Source organism: Artibeus jamaicensis, unplaced genomic scaffold (assembly GCF_021234435.1).
Source record: "Artibeus jamaicensis isolate MK-2021 breed Jamaican fruit bat unplaced genomic scaffold, CSHL_Jam_final contig_354, whole genome shotgun sequence".
Taxonomy (NCBI): Eukaryota; Metazoa; Chordata; class Mammalia; order Chiroptera; family Phyllostomidae; genus Artibeus; species Artibeus jamaicensis.
The window spans coordinates 13,492,621-13,515,130 of NW_026521803.1; the positions used below are offsets into that span (position 1 = coordinate 13,492,621).

At 41.1% G+C, this 22,510-nt stretch overlaps 1 protein-coding gene and 1 long non-coding RNA gene across 2 annotated transcripts in view; one reads left to right on the plus strand and one right to left on the minus strand.

Moving 5' to 3' along the window:
• Positions 1-13,391, minus strand: part of CDH2 (cadherin 2) — a 208,059-nt gene extending 194,668 nt beyond the window's left edge. Inside the window, exon 1 of the mRNA XM_037127843.2 lies at positions 12,428-13,391. Within this exon, the coding sequence (XP_036983738.2) occupies positions 12,428-12,487 (60 nt within the window). The 5' untranslated portion in view covers positions 12,488-13,391. The remainder of the gene's footprint in view (positions 1-12,427) is intronic.
• A 76-nt stretch (positions 13,392-13,467) lies between these two features.
• Positions 13,468-21,055, plus strand: LOC119036171 (uncharacterized). The gene is made up of 3 exons (XR_005079937.2): positions 13,468-13,717; positions 17,978-18,020; positions 20,143-21,055. It is a non-coding gene; the product is annotated as an uncharacterized LOC119036171 (long non-coding RNA).
• Positions 21,056-22,510: the final 1,455 nt, after the last annotated feature.

The window sequence follows — 22,510 nt, forward strand, 5'->3', positions numbered from 1 at the left end:
GCATTTAAACACACGTCAAGCCTAGGAGCACACGCTCTGGCATCAGGCTGCGGGCATATGAATCCTTGTTTCATCACTGAAATGAGTTAACACCTGTGAAGAACTCAAAACACTGCCTGGCATATACGTTATTGAAAAGAGAAGCGCCGATATTAGGATAAGATGAAACTAAGTTAAGAGCAACGTTTTCTGCATCTATCTCTCAATAAGTCATCGATATCTACAAGGACAATGAATCTCCCTCCACTAACTCCACAAGTGCTTTCATGTATTTATATACATTTGTGTATAAATACACACACATATGAACTCATTCACTCTTCATAACAACTTTATGATTCATACTGTTTACCACTCCCACATTACAAATGGGCACACACTGAGGGACAGAGAGGTCAATACGCCATCCAGATCCTACACCGACCAAGTGTCAGAACCAGAGCACAGACACAGGTCATCCGGAGCCAAGTTCCCATTCCTTACCATTGTGCATACTGCCCCTCTAAGCAACTAAATCACTGAAATTGAAGAGAGAAAAAGAATGAGATTTAAAAATCTACAGACATGTTGTATTTAATAAATGAAGCATTTCAGCTCAGAAAAATAGAAACAGATTTTATTTGGCAATATGATAGTCACTCATGTCTTACATATACAAAATCTGGGGGAGAACTAAAACAAGACCCACTACCTCATACTATGCACAAAAATAAATTTCTAAAAAGTAAAATATCTGAATGTGAAAATATACACAGATAAATACAATGGGATATAGCATGAGGTCTGGGAAGACTGTTTGGAGGCGGGTGGTTTCGATATACATCTTGGCTCACTTACCAAAGAACAGTATTCCAGAAGCACATTACATATTATTTTTAGATATTTGTTTATCTTAATTATGAAAAACTAAAGCTCAGGGAAAATAAAGATTCGGAATCATGACAATATCCATTACTGATACAAATACTAAAAAAATAACCTGTTTCCCAAAATGCTTATATTTTAGGCCATAAAATGTTAGAAGTCATCTGCAGATAACCCATTCTTCTCTACCTTTAAATATACCACCATCCCCCTTTAAAGCATAGCTCTATTGAGACTGCCTCAAATAAAGGTAAAATCATAACCCCAATCATGGAATGACTCAGTTTCATTTACAAGGTACTTAATTACAATTAATTTGTTAATTAAATCAATGGTTATAATATTCTTTCTAAATGTTCTTAGTTATTTGTCAAACAGAAAAACAGAACTGTAAATAAAATGTAATGCCGAAAACAAAAATACTGTGCAAACGATTACTTTTATGGTAGAAAAACGGTATGTAGGAATGAAACACGAATAAATACAAATTACATACCAACTAAGGCCAACACTGTGTTCAACCTTTTTAAATACTTTAAAATAAAGTCCACATGTGCAGAACATAAATAAATTAGAGCCGTCTTAAGCTAACAATCGTTGGTGGGCCATTACTTCTGGAATTTGATTCCTTAGTCATCATTCTGTACAGCATCCTCCACATGGAACCTAGATGTACTTGGCAACCGTCATAAATGGAGAGTCAGGGCCTCTGGAAAGACAGACCTTGGGACAGGTATGCACTCAGCATCCTTCACGGCAAACTCTCAGATCCTTCAAAAAAAAAAAAACTATACAAATACAAAAGCAGGTCAACACTACCCAAAGATGCACTGAACAGCCAAGAAAACTGGCAGTTTGTGGAATTATAACCCCTCAATTTAACCTTTTTGAAATTAAAAATAAATCCGGGTAATGCCTCATTAAGAAGTGGGTCACTATTAAGCTCAGAGAAGGTATTAAGAAGCATCACTTAGATTAGAATCTGTTAACAAACATTCTGCTCAAACAAGTCATTTATTTGACTTCAAGTCAAAAAGGCATCTAGGTCTTTGCCTCCATCCTCCTCATAAAGACCGGCTGTAACTTACTAAATTCCAAATATATTTGGAGCAGTACTGCCAAATTTCCAGAAGTATAGGAAAAGATATCTAAGTAGGAAAACCCACAAAAGGTATTTCGTGACTCCATGCCATAAACATGCAAGTGAACTTTAGCTGCAATGAAACAATCCATTTATTTTTTGTTCTTGAAATTTTTTCAACTTCCTTAACTTTCCAGGTATTTCTATAGTGTCAATGAATGAGTCTTTCCTAATTTTGGTGACTAATAAAAAACATGACACAAATACATGAACAATTCTACAAATTGAGTGGAAGATGCAAGACACCAAAAGGAATACAATGCAGTATATCACCAGATGACATATAAAAATAAGCAAAGCCAAGTGATCTATGCTATTAGAAATCAAATAAATAATTAGCATTGAGGGAAGATTCAAACTGGAAGAAGACGACTCCTGGGTGTTGCTGATGCTGTGACTGGCTGCTGATTCAACAGTAGGTTCAATTGGTGAACCTTCAGCAGGCTATCCACTGTGTGTACACTTCCCTGCACACACTAACTGACACTTCTGTAAACTGTAAGTGTGCATGTCAATGATGTTTCTGTAAACTTCAAAATTTTAATTCCCTAAACTACAACATGGGAAGCAGGACATTAGAAACCACTCGTGGAGACGTTGGCACCACACAGACGTGATTGGGGGTGGGTGCCCAAGGAGCTGTAAAAGGCTAATATTTTGGCTGCACAAATCACATTTTTCATTATTTACTGTACCAGAAAGCCATCAAGAATGAACTTCAGTCTCTGAACCATTGTGTTGACCAATTAAGGCCACAAAAGAAAAAATTAAGGTGATCTCAAGTCTCTAGTTTATTTAAGGTTTATGTCAAGCAGGAGTGGATTATATCCCCTTTAAACTTAATAAAATTAATGTTTTTTAGTCATTTATTTCAGGGTTTACTTAATAGCTCCCCAATCAACTAACAGTGATATTCTTGGATATTATAGTCCAGCCAAACGTATTCATCCACATCAAAAAAAAAAAAAAACGGCCCTGGCTGGTGTAGCTCAGTGGATTGAGCGCGGGCCTGCGAACCAGACAATCGAGGTTCGATCCCAGTCAGGGCACATACTGGGGTTGCAGACAGGTTCCCTGCAGGCCAGTTCCCAGCAGGGGACGCATGAAAGGCAACTATACACTGATGTTTCTCTCCCTCTCTCGTTCCCTTCCCCTCTAAAGATAAATAAATAAAATCTTTAAAAAAAAAAAACAGAATTGTCCTCTGAAGGGCAAGCCCCTTGTAGTACTGATTTCCCCTATTAGGTGAGTGTTCTAAGAACCCATCTATATCAGTGTGCCAACTGGTGGTGTTGTGAGAGGCTGCATTTGGCTTCAGTGAATTTTTTTTGAAAGACTCTTTCCATGTGTTTGCCCCTTTCATAATGGGTGCTTTACAAGCACACCTGCCCACACCACACTGAATGTTCAGTGGTTTATGACCACAAAACAGCATAACTCCCGTGCCCCACCCTCCCTACTCACCCCATCTCACCCTGAGCAACTTTTTTTGGTTTACCTAGATGAAAAACATCATCAAAGGAAAACATTTGCCAATGCAGAAGAGATGAAACAAAAATTGGCAGAAACATTGAAAGGCATCAAAATGGACAAGATCAAAACTGCTTTGAGCAGTGGAAAAAATGTCTCGATAGCCGTATTGCATTAAATGGAGAGTACTTTGAAGGTGACTGAAGTTTAAACATGTAAGGATAAGTACACAACTTATATAAATAAATTCTGTTTTGGGGGTCTTCTCTTGTAGGTCAAGTAACAGACAACAGAGTTCTAGGTTTTCACAACAGCAGACACGGAAATCAGTGTCTGTACTCAGTCACCGCACAGAACATTCACAGGACCCTGTCCGTACTACATCCTTCTGAGGTGTGGACATATACGAAGTCTGTCCAGAAAAAGTCCAACCATTGTCAATATAACGAGAATGGTCCGTGTGACGTCGATATAACCGGGCAGCCAAGGAGAGTGGACTGGAATGTGCATGTGTGAACAACGATGACTTCACTGTACTAGTCAGAGAAAGTGGTAGACACCACCAAGTGAGCCCGTGTACTGTGTGGCCCTGGCATTTAAAATAACTAAGCACGTAGAGCAACAAATCTGTACCAAATTTTGCATTAAGTTTAAGCATTCCTCTGCAGAAACTATTTGGATGATTCAGAAGTCTGTGGCTATGAGCAGCTGGTGACTGGCATCACATTTCATGCAGTTTTTTGGTGAAACATCAAACTATCCAGGTGACTCAGCCCCCCGCTACAGCCAAGATTTGGAGCCTTGCTATTTCTGGCTTTTCCCAAAACTAAAATCACCTTTGAAATGGAAGATATTTCAGACCATCAAGGAGATTTAGAAAAACATGACAAAGCAGCTGATGGCGATTGGGAGAACTGTGTGAAGTCCCAAGGTGCTTACTTTGAAGGGGACCGAGGCGTCCTATGTACAAAGTGTCTTGTATCTTCTATCCTCAATAAATGTCTCTTTTTCATATTATATGGATGAATACTTTCTGGACAGACCTCATATATTTTAAAAGATGCCAAATAATTTCATTTGTGGGGAGAAAAGTGATTAGAACTATTCAAACACGAAAAAGTTGCCATTAAACATGAAAGCATTTCAAAATGGACTGATGGGAACTCTTGAATTTCATTTCACACAAAAGAATGTGGGAAAAAAATCATTCATAGCCTTGAGAGTTTCTCTAGGCTCCTGGGGAGTATTTTAAAGTTCCAGGATTCAAATAAAAAAATTACTTTTTGAGCACTTATCAGTCTATTATTTGATGATCAAGACAATTTGAAGAACATTATAAAACTGACTATGAATCATTTCCCTAGGATGTTTTTCATCTTTCTCTAAGAGGACATACTTTTAGGATAAGGGAAAGTCCTAACCAACCATTAAATTTTTGCTCCAGATTCCAAAATAAATAAAAAATATTTAAGGTCAGATGAAATAAAGACTGTAGCTGAAAAGTTAACTATTTAAAAAATTTTAAATCACTCCAGTAGAGAGAAATTTCAGTTATGCGACATTCATTTCCAAAGTACTGTATTAAAAGGGTCCCGTTCTGGAAAGAGAGCCATGGGCTCTGAGTCAGGGTCACCTCTATGGACATGGTTTTCCTTGGGATTCTCATAATAGTCAAAATGTTGGAGTTCCAGTCTCATCATTTCTAAGAGGGGAATAAAGCCACCTACCTCCCAGAGTCACAGAAATAACTGAGATAGCATATTAGTTTCCCTTCCTGAAATTAAAAATATTTCATTTTGAGGTTAGTACTACCAGACATTGTTTTATTTAAAAAAAACGACTTGAAGCATTAGCAGCAAATATCTAAAGTTCCCACGGTTTGCCTTGGCACCTGTGCTCCTCAGAGTTATATGAATGAACTAATGATGATTACTAAAAACAAAATAAATTGTGAAATGTCTCAGAACTGCCTATATACAAAAAACCACAAAGGCAATCTTTAGAACCCTTACTGAAAGTAGTAGTACAAAAGTGCTATCTATAATGCAACAGAAGAAACCTGAATAAACTCAAAAGGTATTTTAATAATGAAGAAAAAAGTTATTTCACATTCCAGATCTAGCAACTTCTGGAACATCAAAGATTCTAAATCAAGCCCCTTTATTAACTTTTTTACTACTTCCTGAATCCACTAAAACATTAAAAAATATATCACAATTGGGGGAGGGGTTCTGGGTTTAAATTATGATGGGGAAGTAACTTTTGAAAAAAATTAACACAAATCAATATTAACACTATAATATATAATTGTACACAAGTACACCATGGTCAATTTTTTAAATTAACATGAAAACCAATATTAAAATCACAATATATGGAGCTACATAAGTACATTACTCCAGTATTTATGTTTTGATTATAGGTAACAATATTTTGTAAAAGAAAACCTAACAGAAGATCCTGGATCAAGCACCTTTCTATATTACTCTATTATGAATGCCATATGGTATTTATAATTGCACCTCCTTTTAAACAGCTCAAGCTGTTTTAAAAGCATTACACAACTAATCCTCCCAATGCTTCTTGGGAAAAACCCAAGTTAAATAGTTTACTTCATCTAGCAGGAGACCCGAACATCTTATACTAATGTTCTTCTGTACTTCAAGTTCTAGACACTAGTAAGAACCACTAGACTACTTCCACATCTGGACAGAAGAAAAAATAAATACTCAACCAGCCCAGAGAATGTAAGAAATATCACAATGGCTCAGCCAACTAGTATAATCTCTCGGGCACAGATAACTCAGCACAGCGTGGCCATTCCATGATAGAACACGGAAACTTATCTATTATTTAACTATCCATTCATTTGGCCAATCTTCCTTTGGAACTACTTATAGATCACCCTGCTATAGACTGCTCTCAGCTTGATTTAAGAGTGTTCTAGTGTTAGTTTAAGTAATCTTCATCTTTTTTCTACTCTTCCTGATTTTCTATTCTGCAGGTACAGCTTCCATCCATGGTCTCTGCCCAGCTTCTCTTCATTCAGAAGCCCCAGAATACCGCTGATTATTCTAACTGTCTTTCCTGGTAGCTGTTCTAGGTCCACCATTACGTCAAAAACATTGGGTAGTTGAACAACCATTTCCTTGATCCGGAACTAGAACTGAAATGTTTTATTCCACACAGTAATGGTTCTCAAATTTAACTACACATTACCATTATTTATTAAATCCATTCCTAGTGGTGGGTTTTCAGAGATCAACTAATCCAATCTTGTGTAATTATTTTTGAAAAATGCCTCAGTGCATATCCTTACAAAGGAATACACAACGGGTGTACACTCCGGCACAAATACATCTATAGAAAAATAACCAGAGCAGGACTTGCAAGGTCAAAGAGCTGTATTGTTAATGCTGATCTGTAGCACTGAATTCAGTGATTCTCATGAAGGCTATCTTCTCTCAAAAAACATTAAAGTATAAAAAAATAACAAAATAAATAATTTTTATTCTTAATATTACACTTCCCATTCTTTAAGCTTAACCGGCCCCTCTCCACATTAAGTTCACCTTTAGTGGTAAAAGCAATATAGCCAATGAAAAAATATGTTTAAAAGCCAAGCATATAAAAAAATACAGACAACTTCTAACCTACCACATACGATAAACTGTTGTTAATAACACTAAGGTCACATTCTACCATGGTGCATACCTAAAAATCCCTGCACTTCAGGTTAAAAATTAAAGTTATTCCAGAGTCTTTGAAAAAGAGGCATATTTGGGCTGTTTTTAAGTAACTGCAAGAGTCACTGAACTGAAAAGTCCCTTAGAGATGAACTAACCAACCAGGTCCAAGATTTTAATACTGAGAAAAAAGATGTTATGAAAGTTTATGAGGTTAAACTACATCTGGACTAGATTATAACCCCAACTTCCTGCCTTTGCCACTAGCTCTTGCCCTTGACCCTATAAGGGCAACTCTTTCGCAAAGACACATTTATTATACTCTTGGTGCCCAAACCACCTTGATGACACATACAAAGGCATCAATTAACTATCAACTGACACTTAATGTGGACCTGAAATAAATTCTGGTGGAGACACACGTATAGACAGCAGTCCTCAGCATATAGTGTATATGTTGTGTGTATATACATACAACTCATGAAAATGGGTTGGTGCAGCAAGTCTAGTCTGGAGTTCAGAAAAGAAAGTCTACTCAGTACTGTAGAGAGTAACAAGAAAGAAAAACTGAGCAGTGTTTATGTGAACCTAAATTTTCATTTAAAAATTGTATTATAACACAAATTGTAATCTTTATGCCAAAATCTTTCCAAGTTCCTATTTAGCTCCTAAATTCACCTTCTTCCATCTGCTTTAAGCCCATTATTTTATGTATGTAGAAGATATAGCTCTTACTAAACATTTATCTGCCACACATGAATAGGGCTGCTTAATTAAAATTTATCTACATTTAGTTAAATATACAAAGACTAGTAGCTACTCAAATTAACCGACATAATTTGCTGAAAATTTAAGGCAAAATAAGTTTTAGTAGGAAAAAAAACAGAAATGTGAGGCATAATGATTTGTTTGTACAAATTATGTTTCAATTATAGTTCTTAACCCAACTTGAAAATATTCAGGCTCTAGAAGGTATACTGATGGAAGATATAAAATACTCAAATTATAAAACCCAAATTCCAAATCTATCACATTTTAAAATGGTTGATAAAATGCACCACAAGTCTCTGCAGTGCTTAAACTTGATTACTTTTTGTATTTGAGCCAAAAGAAAAAAATTGAATAATGTTAACTTGGGCAAAAGGAGAGTGTATGCACAAACACTACATTTCTTAAATAACAGCTCTGATTTTTCTTTTAAGAAAAATCACTCTTATAACTTGAAACTATACCTTGGAAAATAGTATGGGAATTTGAGTTACTTATGATTTTTTCTAAAGGAACTTTAAAGCAAGATTAACTGTTGCTTTAAGTTTTTACATTTCCCAATTAATAACCCTAAAGCTTAATGGGACAATACAGATTTAAGAACTGAAGATTTTTAATGAAAAAGGAAATTAAGGAGAGTTTGGTGCAATGCACTGTCACCAAAATAATCTGTTCCAAGAAGACTTCAGTCTCTACATGTGAAAAACCATGAACTATCTCAAAAGAATTTCCTCTTAAAGTCTCAGCCCCAACATATAGAAGGTCAAAGCAGACTTTAATAAAAGAATGAAAGTCAAAGAGCATGCTCTGTAAATAAATTCTGAACTTGCAACTGAGGCCTACAATATTATATATGAATATATATTAAATTTTAAAAAATGCCTATGAAATATTTTAGGATGCACAAATTATCATTCTTCAAACCATACCTAGTGTGTTTGCAATGCACCATCTATTAGTAATGACCACAAGAAAAGGGGAAAGATACACATAACCATGTCCAATAAGTAGAATAAACTGTGAACATCAACTATGTTAATTCTTACTTTCACAAGAACTTGTAACAAAGACACATAAAAATCAAGTAAAGACATACATTTTTTATACTTCAAATGATTAATGCATCTTAGATGATCATATCCTAAAAGAAGCTTCTTTTTATACAGGTGTCACCTATTAAATATTAACTCTTCAAAGTCTATCTAAAGAAATGGAAATCATACATGGTTAATGCAGTTTTTTCCATATGTTTTCATCTAAGGTTCAAAGCCTGACCTATGTGATCAGATTATCAATCTAGAATATTTATGGACATTAAGGTGATGTCCTTGATGTATCATAACACATGCAAGTCATTTAAATAAAAAAAAACAACAGAGTTATGCAATTAAAATGTGACCTAGAAAACAGATTCCTAATCTATTAATTATTTTGTAGGTAGTAAAAGTAAAATTGATTCTCCCCTGATGACAAATCTATTCATGGATTTGAAAGCCACTTGTATAACTTAAAAGGAAAGCTTATAGTAACTCTATGATATCCTTTGATAAGTGAAGTTTAGTGCTCGAATTCTTTTTTTAAATGTGAAGGACAATACTAATAACCTCAAGTTAAAAAGAGAAAGAACAGAGAAAATTTTAACATTTAAATCTAGGTAATTCTATAACAAAACAAAGAAGCTCTCAAAGTGGGAAAAAAGAGTTCAAAGTAAAACAAGGTACACTACAAGTGACAATTAAAGGCATAAAGTTCTTTTGCATAATCAATTACCTTTATTTAACTGGCCTGAAAAAAATAAGTTTGCTCTGTATCTACCTACTCATTCTCTTTTCTAAAACTCTTGGCTCCGTAGTCTGGCCTGAAGAACACTAGACTTTTAATAGCAGATGACTGCAGAGGGGCCATTTTCACCTTGCAGACAGATCTTTGTAATTCCGGTGTGTAAGGCAGACCGTTAGCAAAAAGTAATTTCTAATCTCAGTTGTACAATCCAATGGTGCACATAACCTTCAAACTCATGTTGCACAAACTGCTTTGCTTCCAATCCTAATGACCTTGCACATCATTCAGTGTTATTGCTTCACTTTCGTCCATGAATTATCAGATGGCCAGAAAACTTGATGACAAAGTTATAATTTCCCCTTTCCTGAAGGTTTATAAAAGTCAACATATCATCTAGAAGACACTGAAAAGATCCTACAACGGAAAAGATACGTCTGACACTTCACATTTATGAATGGCATTTAAAAATACCTATGGAAAAATGTAAATGACCTCCAAATTTCACACCTGACTTCAAAATGAACTAATATAAGGAAATAAAATTGATCCAGTGGTACCACACTAAACCCAAGGTATTAATTGTCTCCTCCAGTCCTAAATTCACTGCACTGTATTCAATTAAAACTTTCAGATCAAAAAGTTAGTGAACATATACCATCTACTGCTGGACTCGTACTCTGATGATATCTTACATTCTAAAAGAATACATCGAGAAATAAGATTTTTTTGATGTATAACATTTCCTTTTTTTTTCTTAAAGAAAATATCTGAGGTGCCCAGGATTCATGTTTATCTTCCCTTTAACCTCAAACATTTGAAGTAGCACTTTTTTCCTTCTTCCCCTTACCTATTTAAGAAACCCCATTTTCAAAGGAAAAAAAGAAGAAGAAAACGATAAATGAAGTGACAGGAGGTGAAAGAATGAAGAGTGTGCTCCAAGAATAAAGGGCGGTTTTATAACAGGAGGTACTTTTGTTAGCAAGTGATTGGCAGGTCTCCTCCTCCAAGTTAAAAGAAATTCCATCCACTCCCCAAAACAGCAGAGGCCAAAAATGTCTAGTCTAAACCGTTCTGAAACCCCAGAGTCCGGAGATAGGCAGGAGGGGCGGACTGACCAGTGGGGGAAGGGGGGAGAGAAAGACCAGCAGGAGACGAAAAACAAAAGCAGAAACTCAAGCAGAAAGGAACGACGGGACCTGGGCTGTCTGAGACAGTGGGAGGGAGAACGGTGGAAAGTGGGAGAGCACGACTGGTGGGAGGAGAGCGCGGAGCCGGACTGGGCCCGGCGTACGGCTCCTCCGCGCACCATGGACAGGGCTCTTCGCGGCCGCGGCCCAAACCCCTCTAGGGGGCGGCGGGAGAAAGCGGAACGGACCGCGGGCGTCGGCCCCGTCCTGCTCCCGGTGCCCGCAGCCCCCTTTCCTCAGGCCGGAGCGCCCCAGGCCCTGACCCGTGAAAATCAGGACCGGGTGATCGGCACCATCTGTCCCTGCCCCGACCGCCCCCAGTGCAGTGACACTTCCAAGCCGCGCCCGCACTTTTCAGAGCTGCCACCGGTTGGCCACCCCCAACAGCAGGCTGTGCTCAAGGGGGCCCTCTCGAGCGGATTTCCCCGGAGACCCTAGCTCGCAATGAGGACCGACACGCCCCTCTCCTGCAGCAGCTCCGGGACCCCACTGCTGGCGGGGACAGACTGAAGACCCCCACCCAGTCCCCACCAAACACAAGGGTCGCGGGGGAGGTGCGCGGCGTCTCTTCCCCGGACTTTGCTAGCTGGCAGAGAGGAACCTCAGGGCATTCTGCGGAGGGACGCCGCGGTGAAGTTGGGCGATCGGCAGGGCCAGTGATCCGGAGCAGGTGCTTCCTGCCACGGACGACCCTCCTAGTACCGATTCCAAGAAGGGGCTAGCTGGCACTCTTCCGAAAGCATGAAAAGTGAGAAGGGTTCTGGCGAAGGCGTCCCCGGGTGCTAGCAGGGAAGAGGCAGCCGGACAGAGAGAAAGGAATAATAGCCAAGTAACGGAACTTCTCCCCTGTAGACAGGATAGGATAAGGAGCATGCGGGCCAGGGCTAGGTGCTGAGGAGGTGATCCGTACAGAGTCCTAGAGACAAGGAGTGAGGCTTTTTCCCCCAGATGGGACCTACATAGCAAATTGTGAGGGGAAAAGAGCAAGAATAGGAAGCAATTCTGGGCTGGGATAAAAACAATAGGACAGTGGAGACTTAGGGCACCCGGAGGCGCGCGGGTGCCAGGGCGGGGTGGGGTGGGGTGGAGGCAAGTCCCGTAACTAAGACACCGGAGTGAGCATTGCTACTGCAAAGTCGAGACTCATCCCTGCAGAAATAAATAAACAAAAAAATGGAAAAGTGGAATTCGAGGGGTGAAAAACTGCAAAACCGGACTGCTATCTTACCTCACCCTTCTGCCTAGGGTCAGCCCCGCGAACTCGCCCAACCCCAACGGAGGACCAGAAGGGGCCTTCGATCGCCTCTTCGTGACCTGCCAGGGGAGGCGCGAGAGACTAGCTGGCCCCAGCAGTCCTGACCCTGCGCCCTGCCAGAGCCTCCAGTCTGCGCAGCTCCCGGCCGCGCGGTGCCGCACCTCCCTTCCCGGGTGCGCAGCCCGGCCCCGCAGCAGCGCGGGGAACAAAGGGACCCGGTGCCTCCCGGCTCACCCCACCCAACTCGCGGCCCGCCCGAGGGACCGCCGCGTACCTGAAGCAGGGCCGCCAGCAGCGGCAGCAGGGTCTGCGGCGCTCCCACTATCCGGCACATGGAGGCGGAGAGGGGCCGAGCAAGGAGCCGGAGGCGGCGGCAGCAGCAGCGGCAGCACCAACAGCAGCGCGGAGAGAAGGCTCCAGGCAGTTTCCACCCCCTTCCCTTCTCCTCCCCACCCCACCCCCTTCTCCGCTGCTCTCTTCTCCCCGCCAATGGAGAGCGAGCTGATGACAAATAGCGGGCCACGGAGTCCGCGGGACTCGCACCAGGAGTAATAAAACAGACCGAGAGATCAAGGGGCTGAGGAGGGGGCGGAGGAGAAGGCGGGAGTGCGTATGAGGGTGTGTGTGTCAGTAGGCGGCCGCGGAGGCAGCGCAGGCGATTCTGGTGTGGCCCAAAGCGCAGCGGAAGCCGGGAGGGATGCAGGCGGCAGCAGCGGGGACCTTGGCCGGTGTAGGATGCGGAGGTGGAAGTGGAGCAGAGCTCCGCAACGCGAGGTTTCGGGCTTGTGTTTTTTTTTCTCGCCCCTCCGGGTACCCTCTCCAAGTCCGCTCGCCACGACTAAGACTCCCAGGAGAGCGCCGCAGGGAGGGCACTCGGTGTCCTGCGCGCTGCGCCTACAAAGGGTAGCAGTCCCGCCGCCTGGCGTCTCGTCTGCGTGGGGGCTGAGGGCCGCTTCTGCGCTCCCCTTTCCGGTCCCCCGGGCGAGTTGAAGATTGTTCACCGCCCGGAGGTGAAACTGGAGGACGGCTTGACCACTACCACCAAGGGTCCGTCCCGCGAAGCTGCCTGCGCTGCCGAACCTGCCGCCTGCGCGCTGGTCCTCGCCCTGCGCCGCTTAATGCGCGCGCCGCCCCACTCCCTGGCGCCGCCGCGCACTCCGCTCTGCACCCGCTAGTGCGACCAGGCCACCGCCGCCACCGCGCTATCCCCGCTCAAGCCGCACGCGCTGCCCGGCTGCGCGGCCCTCTCCCCTCTCCTATCCCCGCCCGCCGCTGCCGCCGCCGCTCGCCCCCGCCTCCCTCCCCAGCCGTGCCTCCCCGCCCGCGTTGTGGCCAATCGGAGGCCACCAAGCTGCGGCTGTAGCCGGCCGGATCCACCGCAGCCGCCCGCCCCCGCCCTGCCGGAGCGCCCCGTTTTTGCTGCAGCCCATGGGTGGGGGTTGTTGCCGGAGGGAAGCCTGGGGTGCGCAGAACACCGCCCCAGCAGGTGGAGGGGCTGTGGGAAATAACTTGCTCGGGAACTTGATTGGTGACAGGTTCCTCTTTGGACCATAAGGAGGAATCGGTGAGAGATTAGAAATGAGGGTGCTGGGCGGGGGGCCGAAGGGGCGGGGGATGCCTCTTGGGTAGCGTAATGCACGCTTCTGTTTCTGTTTTGTCATTCTTTGGAGCTAGATAATTTTTCTAGGCCGGGGCAGACACCACGAACTGGCGACTCAGGCAAAGCCCATTCTGGCCATTGTTGTCCGAGGCGCTTGCCACGAGCCACCTGCCGGTGATCAGGGCGGAGGCCGCGGCTTCCCTAGGCGCTTGCACCTCTCCCACCTTTGCGGCTATGCCGGAACAGTCTAAGTTCCTGTGGTCTTATTTTGTTTGTTCCCTCTGAGAGTTTGAGAGTGCATGTCACTTTATTGGAAACCTCCTGTTTTATATTTTTTGCTCGTTAGTGTTCAGTTCATATTTTTGGCAAACAGTTTCAGAGGCTTTGACCTCTTCCCTATACTATCCTCAATACAAACGAGAAAAGAAAAAAGAAAGGGAGAAACAACCTAAAAGTCAGAATTTGGAGTGAGAATAGGATTATCTAAAGACTAATAGAATGATGCAGAGTTCGCACCAAGCAAAGGACTTTTACTTTCTCCTTTTAAGGCATGAACTTGACCACAAAAAGTGAGAGACTTTACAAGTTGAGGTCAAAAACTTGTGGAATGGATGGAAGGGTAAGGCAGCTATTAACTTAGCGAGGTAATAAAACTTTCTAGGACCTGTTTTTCCAGGTTTTACAGGTAAATAAGAACGTTGGTTTAATCGAAGTGTTTGAATACTTTGGAGGTCGTTTAACTTCGTTGCAATTTATGACCAAATCTTCTGCTTTCTGTAACTGAAATATTAACGTTACTTGAATTTGAATTTCAGGATACTGATCACTTAAGAACTTAATAATGAATCTCTAAAAATCAAGTACTAATTTATTTGACATAAGTGATGCAGCTTTTAATAATATGCTATTTGCTGGTTAGGCTTTTAAAATTTAATATTCCCGAGGATGTTATTCAGTTTCAATTAAAACAATATTGTAGGCCACTTCTTAATGAAACTCAAAAATTTTTCCTAGCTTCTCAAAAGAATAAGGAAGGTCATGTTAATTAATTTAAAGACCAAAAGCTCCACTTGTTCTTTTTCTTTCTCTTCCTTCTTTTGCTAGGCATTATGGTCACACTAGTGCTAATTGGCATTAAAGTTGTCTTTGCAATAGGATATTTATAAGTTTCATTTTTAAGGAGCCATGCATAATAATAAAACATTCAGTCACAATATGGGGATAATGCTATAGATCCTACAAAGTAGGATCTGTAGACCTCATCTCCACGCCTCAGATTCAGCTGTGATCCTGGACCTGAGGCCTTGCCATCCTCACCACTCCCAGCAGTAACCATTGATATTTATTGCCATTCTCATTCATGTAAAGGTAGAACAGCTAGCTTCCAGCATGAATAACTATAACTTGCTGGGACTGTGCTTGAAGCTTTGAACATCTTGAACATCATGCCTCTAACAAATTAAACTCTTGTAACTTCAAAATTCACTTCGGAACGCCTGTAAGTGAACTAATTCGCTGATTCCAATTGTTTTTGTTCATACAGGTAAGTACAGTGAGCATTTCTTTTTGGGGGTGGGGTGGTTGTCCCAGTTGTATTCCTCTCACCCTTCAGTGCTTGTGAATTGCTTTGGGATCTTGCATGAGCTTAACCTTATCACATGGTCAGCCAAATTTTGCTAATCAACCTGTATCAGAGGAAGGAATAGCCTAGTTTAAAATCATGTTACTGGAGACTTAGTGCATTCATTTGGTGTTAATAAAAGTAGACTTGGGGCCCTGGCTGGTGTAGCTCAGTGGATTGAGCGCGGGCCTGCAAACAAGAGTGTTGCAGTTCGATTCCCAGTCAGGGCACATGCCTGGGTTGCAGGCCAGTTCCCAGCAGGGGACGCATGAGAAGCAACCATACACTGATATTTCTCTCCCTCTCTCCTTCCCTTACCCTCTAAAGGTAAATAAATAAAATCTTTTTTAAAAAGTAGACCTGGTGTTGACTTTGGCACCCTACACAGCTTTACCTCCATTGTACCATACTTAGAATAATCTAATGAAGCCATTCATTTCTCTGGGCAAATGGTGAGCAAACTCAGATTTTCAGCCTCTGCTCAAGGCATCCATCTCCAGTCTGAGGACTCCAGGACTGCAAGGCGTTTGACAGTGACCCAGAGAAACAACCACATGGTGAATGAAGCAGGGGGGAGGCAAGAAAAATAACAAAAATTAAGACTGGACTTATACACAGAAAGTCAGTCTAATCCCTTGATTTCTTACCCGTGAATTGCTGCTAATTTTACTACAGAAGTTCTACAAATGAGTATGTGCACCAAGCATTGTTCTGAGTAAATGATGTCTTCTGCACACTGCCAGTTTTCATATGTACATAATGCCATGACAATTCACTTATATTCATTACAAAGCAAACACATTGATTACAAAGTAAACTCATAATAATTTTTGGTTCTGGTAAATTTTCTCAAACAGGACATGCTAAGTGTATATATACATCAGACGAGCATTTGCATAAAAGGATCTTAACTTTGGAAACAAATGCCAGACAGTAGTAGTCTGTCTGCAGCAGCACCCACCTCCCACCGCCCCCCACACAGCTCCAAAGCAGAGACCGACTTGTCTTTACTTCTGACACCCAGCTAAGTATGCTTTCCGAATATTGAGTGAAGACTGTCTTCTACTCTTTATTCTTCTCTCCCATCCTCCAGGACAAGCTAGGGTTGTCCTTTTCTCCCTTAGGAAGTATCCCTCACTTTGCAAGTTTTTCCACACATAGACTGATTTAATTAAATTTCAGGGTCCCCGGGTAACATACCTTTCACAAAGTTGTGAAATTTTCTAAATGAAACTGAAAAATAGTCTATGCAAACCCTTCATTGTACAGGAACACCAAGGCTTAAAGAGGTACACAGGGCTACCAGCTGGCAAGTTGGGGTCCACAATGTTACACAACTCTCAGTGTAGCGTCTTTTAGTCTCTTTATGTGAGTCTAGGGAGTACCTTTTAACTTTAAAAAATTCAACAACAGTTGATTCTTGAACAACACATGTTTAAACTGAACAGGTGTACTTACAAATGAGTATTTTTTTATTAAATACAGTCCATTGGTCCTGCATGTTTGCAGATTTCCACATCTGTGAATTCAGCTGTAGATTGGAAATAATATTTTTGCATTCCAAACCACACTTTCCCAACCATGGATTCCCTACTGGATGGGAAATACTTTTCTGGATCCATGGTTGGTTGAACTGTAGATCCAAGGGGCCAACTGTAGACTCAAAAGTGACATATGGATTCTGGGACTATGCAGTGGCCATGCCCCTAACACCCAAGTTTGTTCAAGGATCAACTGTATATGGAAGGAGAGGGAGATTTAAGAGAAAGAATAGGAAAATTTAATGATGTTAAGGATTTGTCCACCATTTATCTCACTTTGTTCTTCAAAGTAAAGCAATCCCTCCCCCTTATCTGTTGGGGATGTGTTCTGAGACCCTCACGGATGCCTGAAACCTTGGATAGTACCAAACCCTATATATATTACACTTTCCTACACATACACACCCGTTGTAAAGTTCAGCTTATAAGTTAGGCACAGTAAGAGATTAACAATAATAACTAATAAAGTAGAACAGTTATAACAATATGCTATAATAAAACCTGTGTGAATGTGATCTCTCTCTGATGACCCATCTGGCTCCCAAGTGACTACAGGGCAGGGGCATACGCAGCCTGGACGTGCTCCTGAGTCAGGTCCCAGGCAGGATATAGTGGGGATGCTGAAGATTTCATCATGGTATTCAGAATAGGTCACAGTTAAAAACTTAGGAATTGTTTATTTCTAGAATTTCCCACTTACTATTTGTGGACCATGGTTGACCACAGGTAACCAAAACCTCAGGAAGCAAAGCAGCAGAAAAGGAGGACAACTCTGTGTGTGGGACCGGAGACGACCCTGCTTTTCTTGCTGCTGCTCTCTCAGTTTTCACGTTCCTTTCTCAGTGCGGTCATCTCGCTATGTGTAGTGTGATTCTGGAATTTTCAAGATCCGTATCTTTCGTACAACCTGACTGTCAAAACCCAAGCCAGCCATGTATCTGGTACTCAACCAGAGAAGTCATGGTCGGTTCCGATACTAGAAGAAAAGCCTGGCTCTCTTTTTAAATCCACTCTTGCTTGGAGATGTTATTTACTTTTTTCCTTCCCTTCTCTATCTTTTAGTGTTTGAAAATAAATTCAGTGTTTTCATGGAAAATATAAACAGGTAAGTAACTTGAAGTACATATGGTCAACTATGAATCAAGGGTGAATTTCTGAACATTTCCAATGGTTTTTTTCCTTGTTGTCAAATGTGGAGAATATGCCAGTATTTCTTAGGAGGCCTTGATAGACACAAGTGGACTACAGTAGGAGCTTAGCATGGATCTGTATTAAATGTGCTTATTTCCATTGAGGATTTAGAGCAGAGTAGTCAGGAATCTCAGTAAATGCCCCTCTCACACCCCCCACCAGTTCTGTCTGCATTAAAAATACCACAACATCCCTCTAGAAAAAAACAACCTAGAGTCTTTAATCAGAGTTTCATTTGGAAGCTCAAATTTTACAGAACAACACAAAGTAACTAATGCAGATAGTAATGGCTGAGTAAATAATCTACAGACAGGCACGACTAATAAAAATTTGGTGGCTTTATAAGATGCATAAAAACAAATCTGAGAATAGGAAAATATTCATAGGAAAATATTCAGTTTTAGTGTATTAAACTCATATAGAAACACCCATTCATTTTTAGAATTATCTCATAAATGAGTGATAGCCAGACAGGACTAAAGCTCCTTTTACTTGGGGTCTTTCTCCTGTGAACCTCGCTTTCATCATTTCTCCAACAGCTTTGTGAGTATTTGTTCCCTGAGTCCAATTTCCCTAGTTGGTTTCATGAGTCCTGTGCCAAGATCAGCTGCATCGGAGAAAAATGATTCCATGATATTCAAGAAATCTCCCTTCTACATGAGGAACACGGGTATTTATGGGGTAACAGCAGCCTTTGTATTACTTAAGAGTCAGAAGGCCTATTTCTCAAGATAAATATATCTTCGGATAGTAAAACAAATCATATTGAAGACTTTGTAACATTTGTGCCAAACTTTTGCCCTCGGGTCCTTTTAAAGCAAAGATCTGCCTTTTGGATAGCTCCGAAATACAACTGTCAGTATTTGGAGGCCAGTAAAACGTGTTTAGTATCTGAACTGATGCTGCCTGTGCCTTTTCCTCCAGTGGGAACTGAGGCAGTGGATAAAGTATTTCTCAGGCTCAGGATACTCATGTTCTCTTCCCAGGTCCGTGGCTGGCTGAATAACCTTAAACTTGCCACTTAATATCTTTCCATGTTTTCCCATCTGTAGAACAAGAATAATACCACTTTTTTTTCACAGATGTGCTAAGATGACTAAGAAAGTAGTATTGGTAACACCTATTTAGTTCTTTAGAGTAAAATTCTCAATACATACGTGGGATTCTTTAAGGGTATGGATTCAGTTACCAGAAGAGGAATGATTATTTGCTTCCTAAAGTTAAATCACATTTTAATAATGGGACGCAAACAAAAAGCCACTAAGTGTTGACTAAATATTTTTTGTTTTTTTCACTTATCCACAAAAAATTTAAATAATGTATTTATCGTTCCATTAAACAGCAACACATGTTTATGCAAAGTTTGAGAGAATAATAGTCAGTAAAATAATCACTAAAAGCATGATAATGATTCATATATGATTCATAGATGAGTCCTTACATCACAGTACTACATGGGATGATGCAGCCCTAGTTTTTCTTTTAAACTTTGAATATAGAAAAAATTAATGGTAGGACCATTTATTGCAGAATTTATTATCTTTATCACTATGTGTCATTCTTTACTCAGCTGAGAAGAGCTAAGTGATTACCACAGGTAAGCACTATGTTTCTAGGAGATCTAATACTTCGAATTATCCTTGAGAGAAGTTTTCATAAGCATGTTTGCAGGAGAGGAGAATATTCTCACTTCTAAAGTTGTTCTGAAAGCCAATAATAAATATGTATTTGCATTCCAAAACTACTTTACCCAAGCTTTAAGAAATTCAAACTCTCTGAGGCCCACTAGGACAAAGGACAGAAAAGAACCTAAGGAGTCTGGTCATCAGGACAGTGAGGGAAGGGACAAGCAGGGTAGGGACACAGGAACACAACTGGGCATGAGAACAAGGGAAAGACACACAGACCTGGGTTTCTGCTCTCTAAAGAGAGAAGGGGCTTGTGATGTAGAGAGAATGTGGAATATAGCCAGACTACCCGATACAAGCAAGGTCATAATCCCAGTAATTTCTCAGTAAGTATTTGTTCAATTTCAGGAGTGAGTCATGCCAGAAAAAAACAAAAAAACAAAAACAGGACGTGGAATTTGGACAAGAGCGTGGGATGACAGCCTTTGAGCCTCCAGAACAGACAGGAATGTCCACAAGACAAGGATCCGGATAAGTCAGAGTCCACTGAGGGCCATTCAGTCTGTTCTCTCCCAGAGATCTGCCCATCTCTTCTGAAGAGCAAGTCATCACTGGCACCAGAATAACGTCCCTCTGAGATGCTCACCAGTGGGAATGTGGGCTGGTATTCTCAGTTCTCAAATTGTTTCCTCAACAAATATTAGAAACCTGTCTATACTTCAAAAATTCCTGTCATATTATTTTTATGAAGGTGGAGACGATGTAAAATGGCTCTTTCTAGTTTATAGCCTTTCTTTAAGTCAAAAATAGGCAATATCCATATGTTAATGAGACAGTGTAAAAGCATTAGCTGAAGAAGGTCTATATTATTTTTAATTTTTTCTCATTTTCTGGAACTTCTTTTTTTGCATGTAGAACTTCACAGATTGATCATAAATTTTCTTATCTCTCTCGCCCCTCCTTTCTCTCTTTCTTTCAAAGAAATATTTTGGGAAATTTCCTTAGCTTTAACTTCCAGCCTCTCTGTTAAATATTTTGCCATATTTTTTATTTTCAAGAGATTTGAACTTTTTTTGGTGGTTTGTTTCATAGAAACTTGTTCTTGTGTCATGGATGTGACAGTCTCTCTCTTTATACATTGTTTAAAAGTTATTTAAAACAATTATCTTGGTTTGATAGCAGCATTAACTTGGTTTTCTCTCTGTTGCTTTCTTGCAGTGTTTATATCTGCCTTTCATGTTTGAGAGATACTTTGTTGGGGGAATTATGTTTCGTATACACTTTAGAATTTCATTTAATCCTCCCAGTTTTAAATAAGCCACCCTCCTTGCCTGAGCTTTGCTTGGGTCAAGTCAGTTCGGGGCTGGTCTGGAAGACTTCTTCTCAAGACTGTCTTTTCCGAACGTCTTCTAACTATCACCCTCTCACAGTTGTGTGAAATAAGTTGTTACTCCTCAACCTACACCAGATGCCTCACACTCATATGCCTCCTGGGACTAGTTTCTGACCTCTAGAAGCTCCCCAGCTGGCCAAGACTTAAGCCACACAGCACAGTGCTGGTGACTTGACCTTACTCATTTCTGTCCAGATTGAATCTGTTACTTTTTCATTGGCAAAGGAAAAAAGGACTGCTATGTGATTATAGGAGGTTGGTTGTCTTCTTGCACTTTTCCCCTGAGTTGCACATCTAACCCTTCCTAAGGAGTACGACATACACATCAGTCTCAACTGAGGCCCATGTCCATGGCAACAGCTTAGGGGCTCCCATCATACTATAGCCCTTCCTGAAGGTGATGAAGGACATCCCATTTTCCATGTTCTGTGAGAAATATCCTCTTCACAAATTGTAGTACCAAATCATTTTCTTAGCCCCTTCAGCTTTTAGGTATTTTTAAAGAATTCTAAATGCTCTATTCTTAACATAATATAGTAATAGTTTTAAAAACCATTTTTAAGGTTTTAACCACATTATATTGAAGCAAACCATGGAGGTATATTCACCCTAGTCTCTTTACTTGCCTTCACACTAGTTAAAACAATCCAGAGTGAAGTACTTTCCTACATAATATGGAACGATTTATGTTTCCAATAGACAATAATGAAATATAAATATACAATACTGGTAAGCCAAACCAGAAGTTTGGCATAGATGAGGTAGTAATACCTCAGTAACTGACACATTTAGTATAATTATCTTCAACCTTTTCTCCTGAAGTTGGCATTCCGATGCTGAGCCCAGATTTGGCTGCCTGCTACCCGTAAAGCCAGGAGTTGAGAGGCAAGGGCCGGTGCAAGGAAAGTCAGTTTGTTCAAGAGCCTGCAGCCTGAGAAGATGGCAGACTGAGGTTGCAAAGGCCATCTTAACATCTCAGTGCAGGTGGGGGCTTTTATGAGCCAGGAAAGAGAAGGCAGAACAAAGGAAACAGGAGGGCGGCAGGAGGCAGTGGTGGGCGCTCCGTTGAGGGTGCCGTGCGCGCCGTCCGCTGTGCGCACCCTCTGCTTTGCGCACGGTCAGCACGGTCTGCTTCGATAACCATTTCTGAGCCGGTTGAGCAATGGCCTGGTTTCCGTCATCCTAATCCTAGTTTTATGTCAAAGGTAAGCAAATCTCCCAGAGTGAAACTGCTTCCTTTGAGCTTAGCTCCTAGAATCCTTTAAGCAAACAGGATGTTATCTGTAGCTACATATGAATTTATAAGTCATTATGTACAGCTGATAAATGAACGGTAGGTTGGGTTACAATGCTGTATGTGTCTGTTAAAATGTCCTAGAGAAA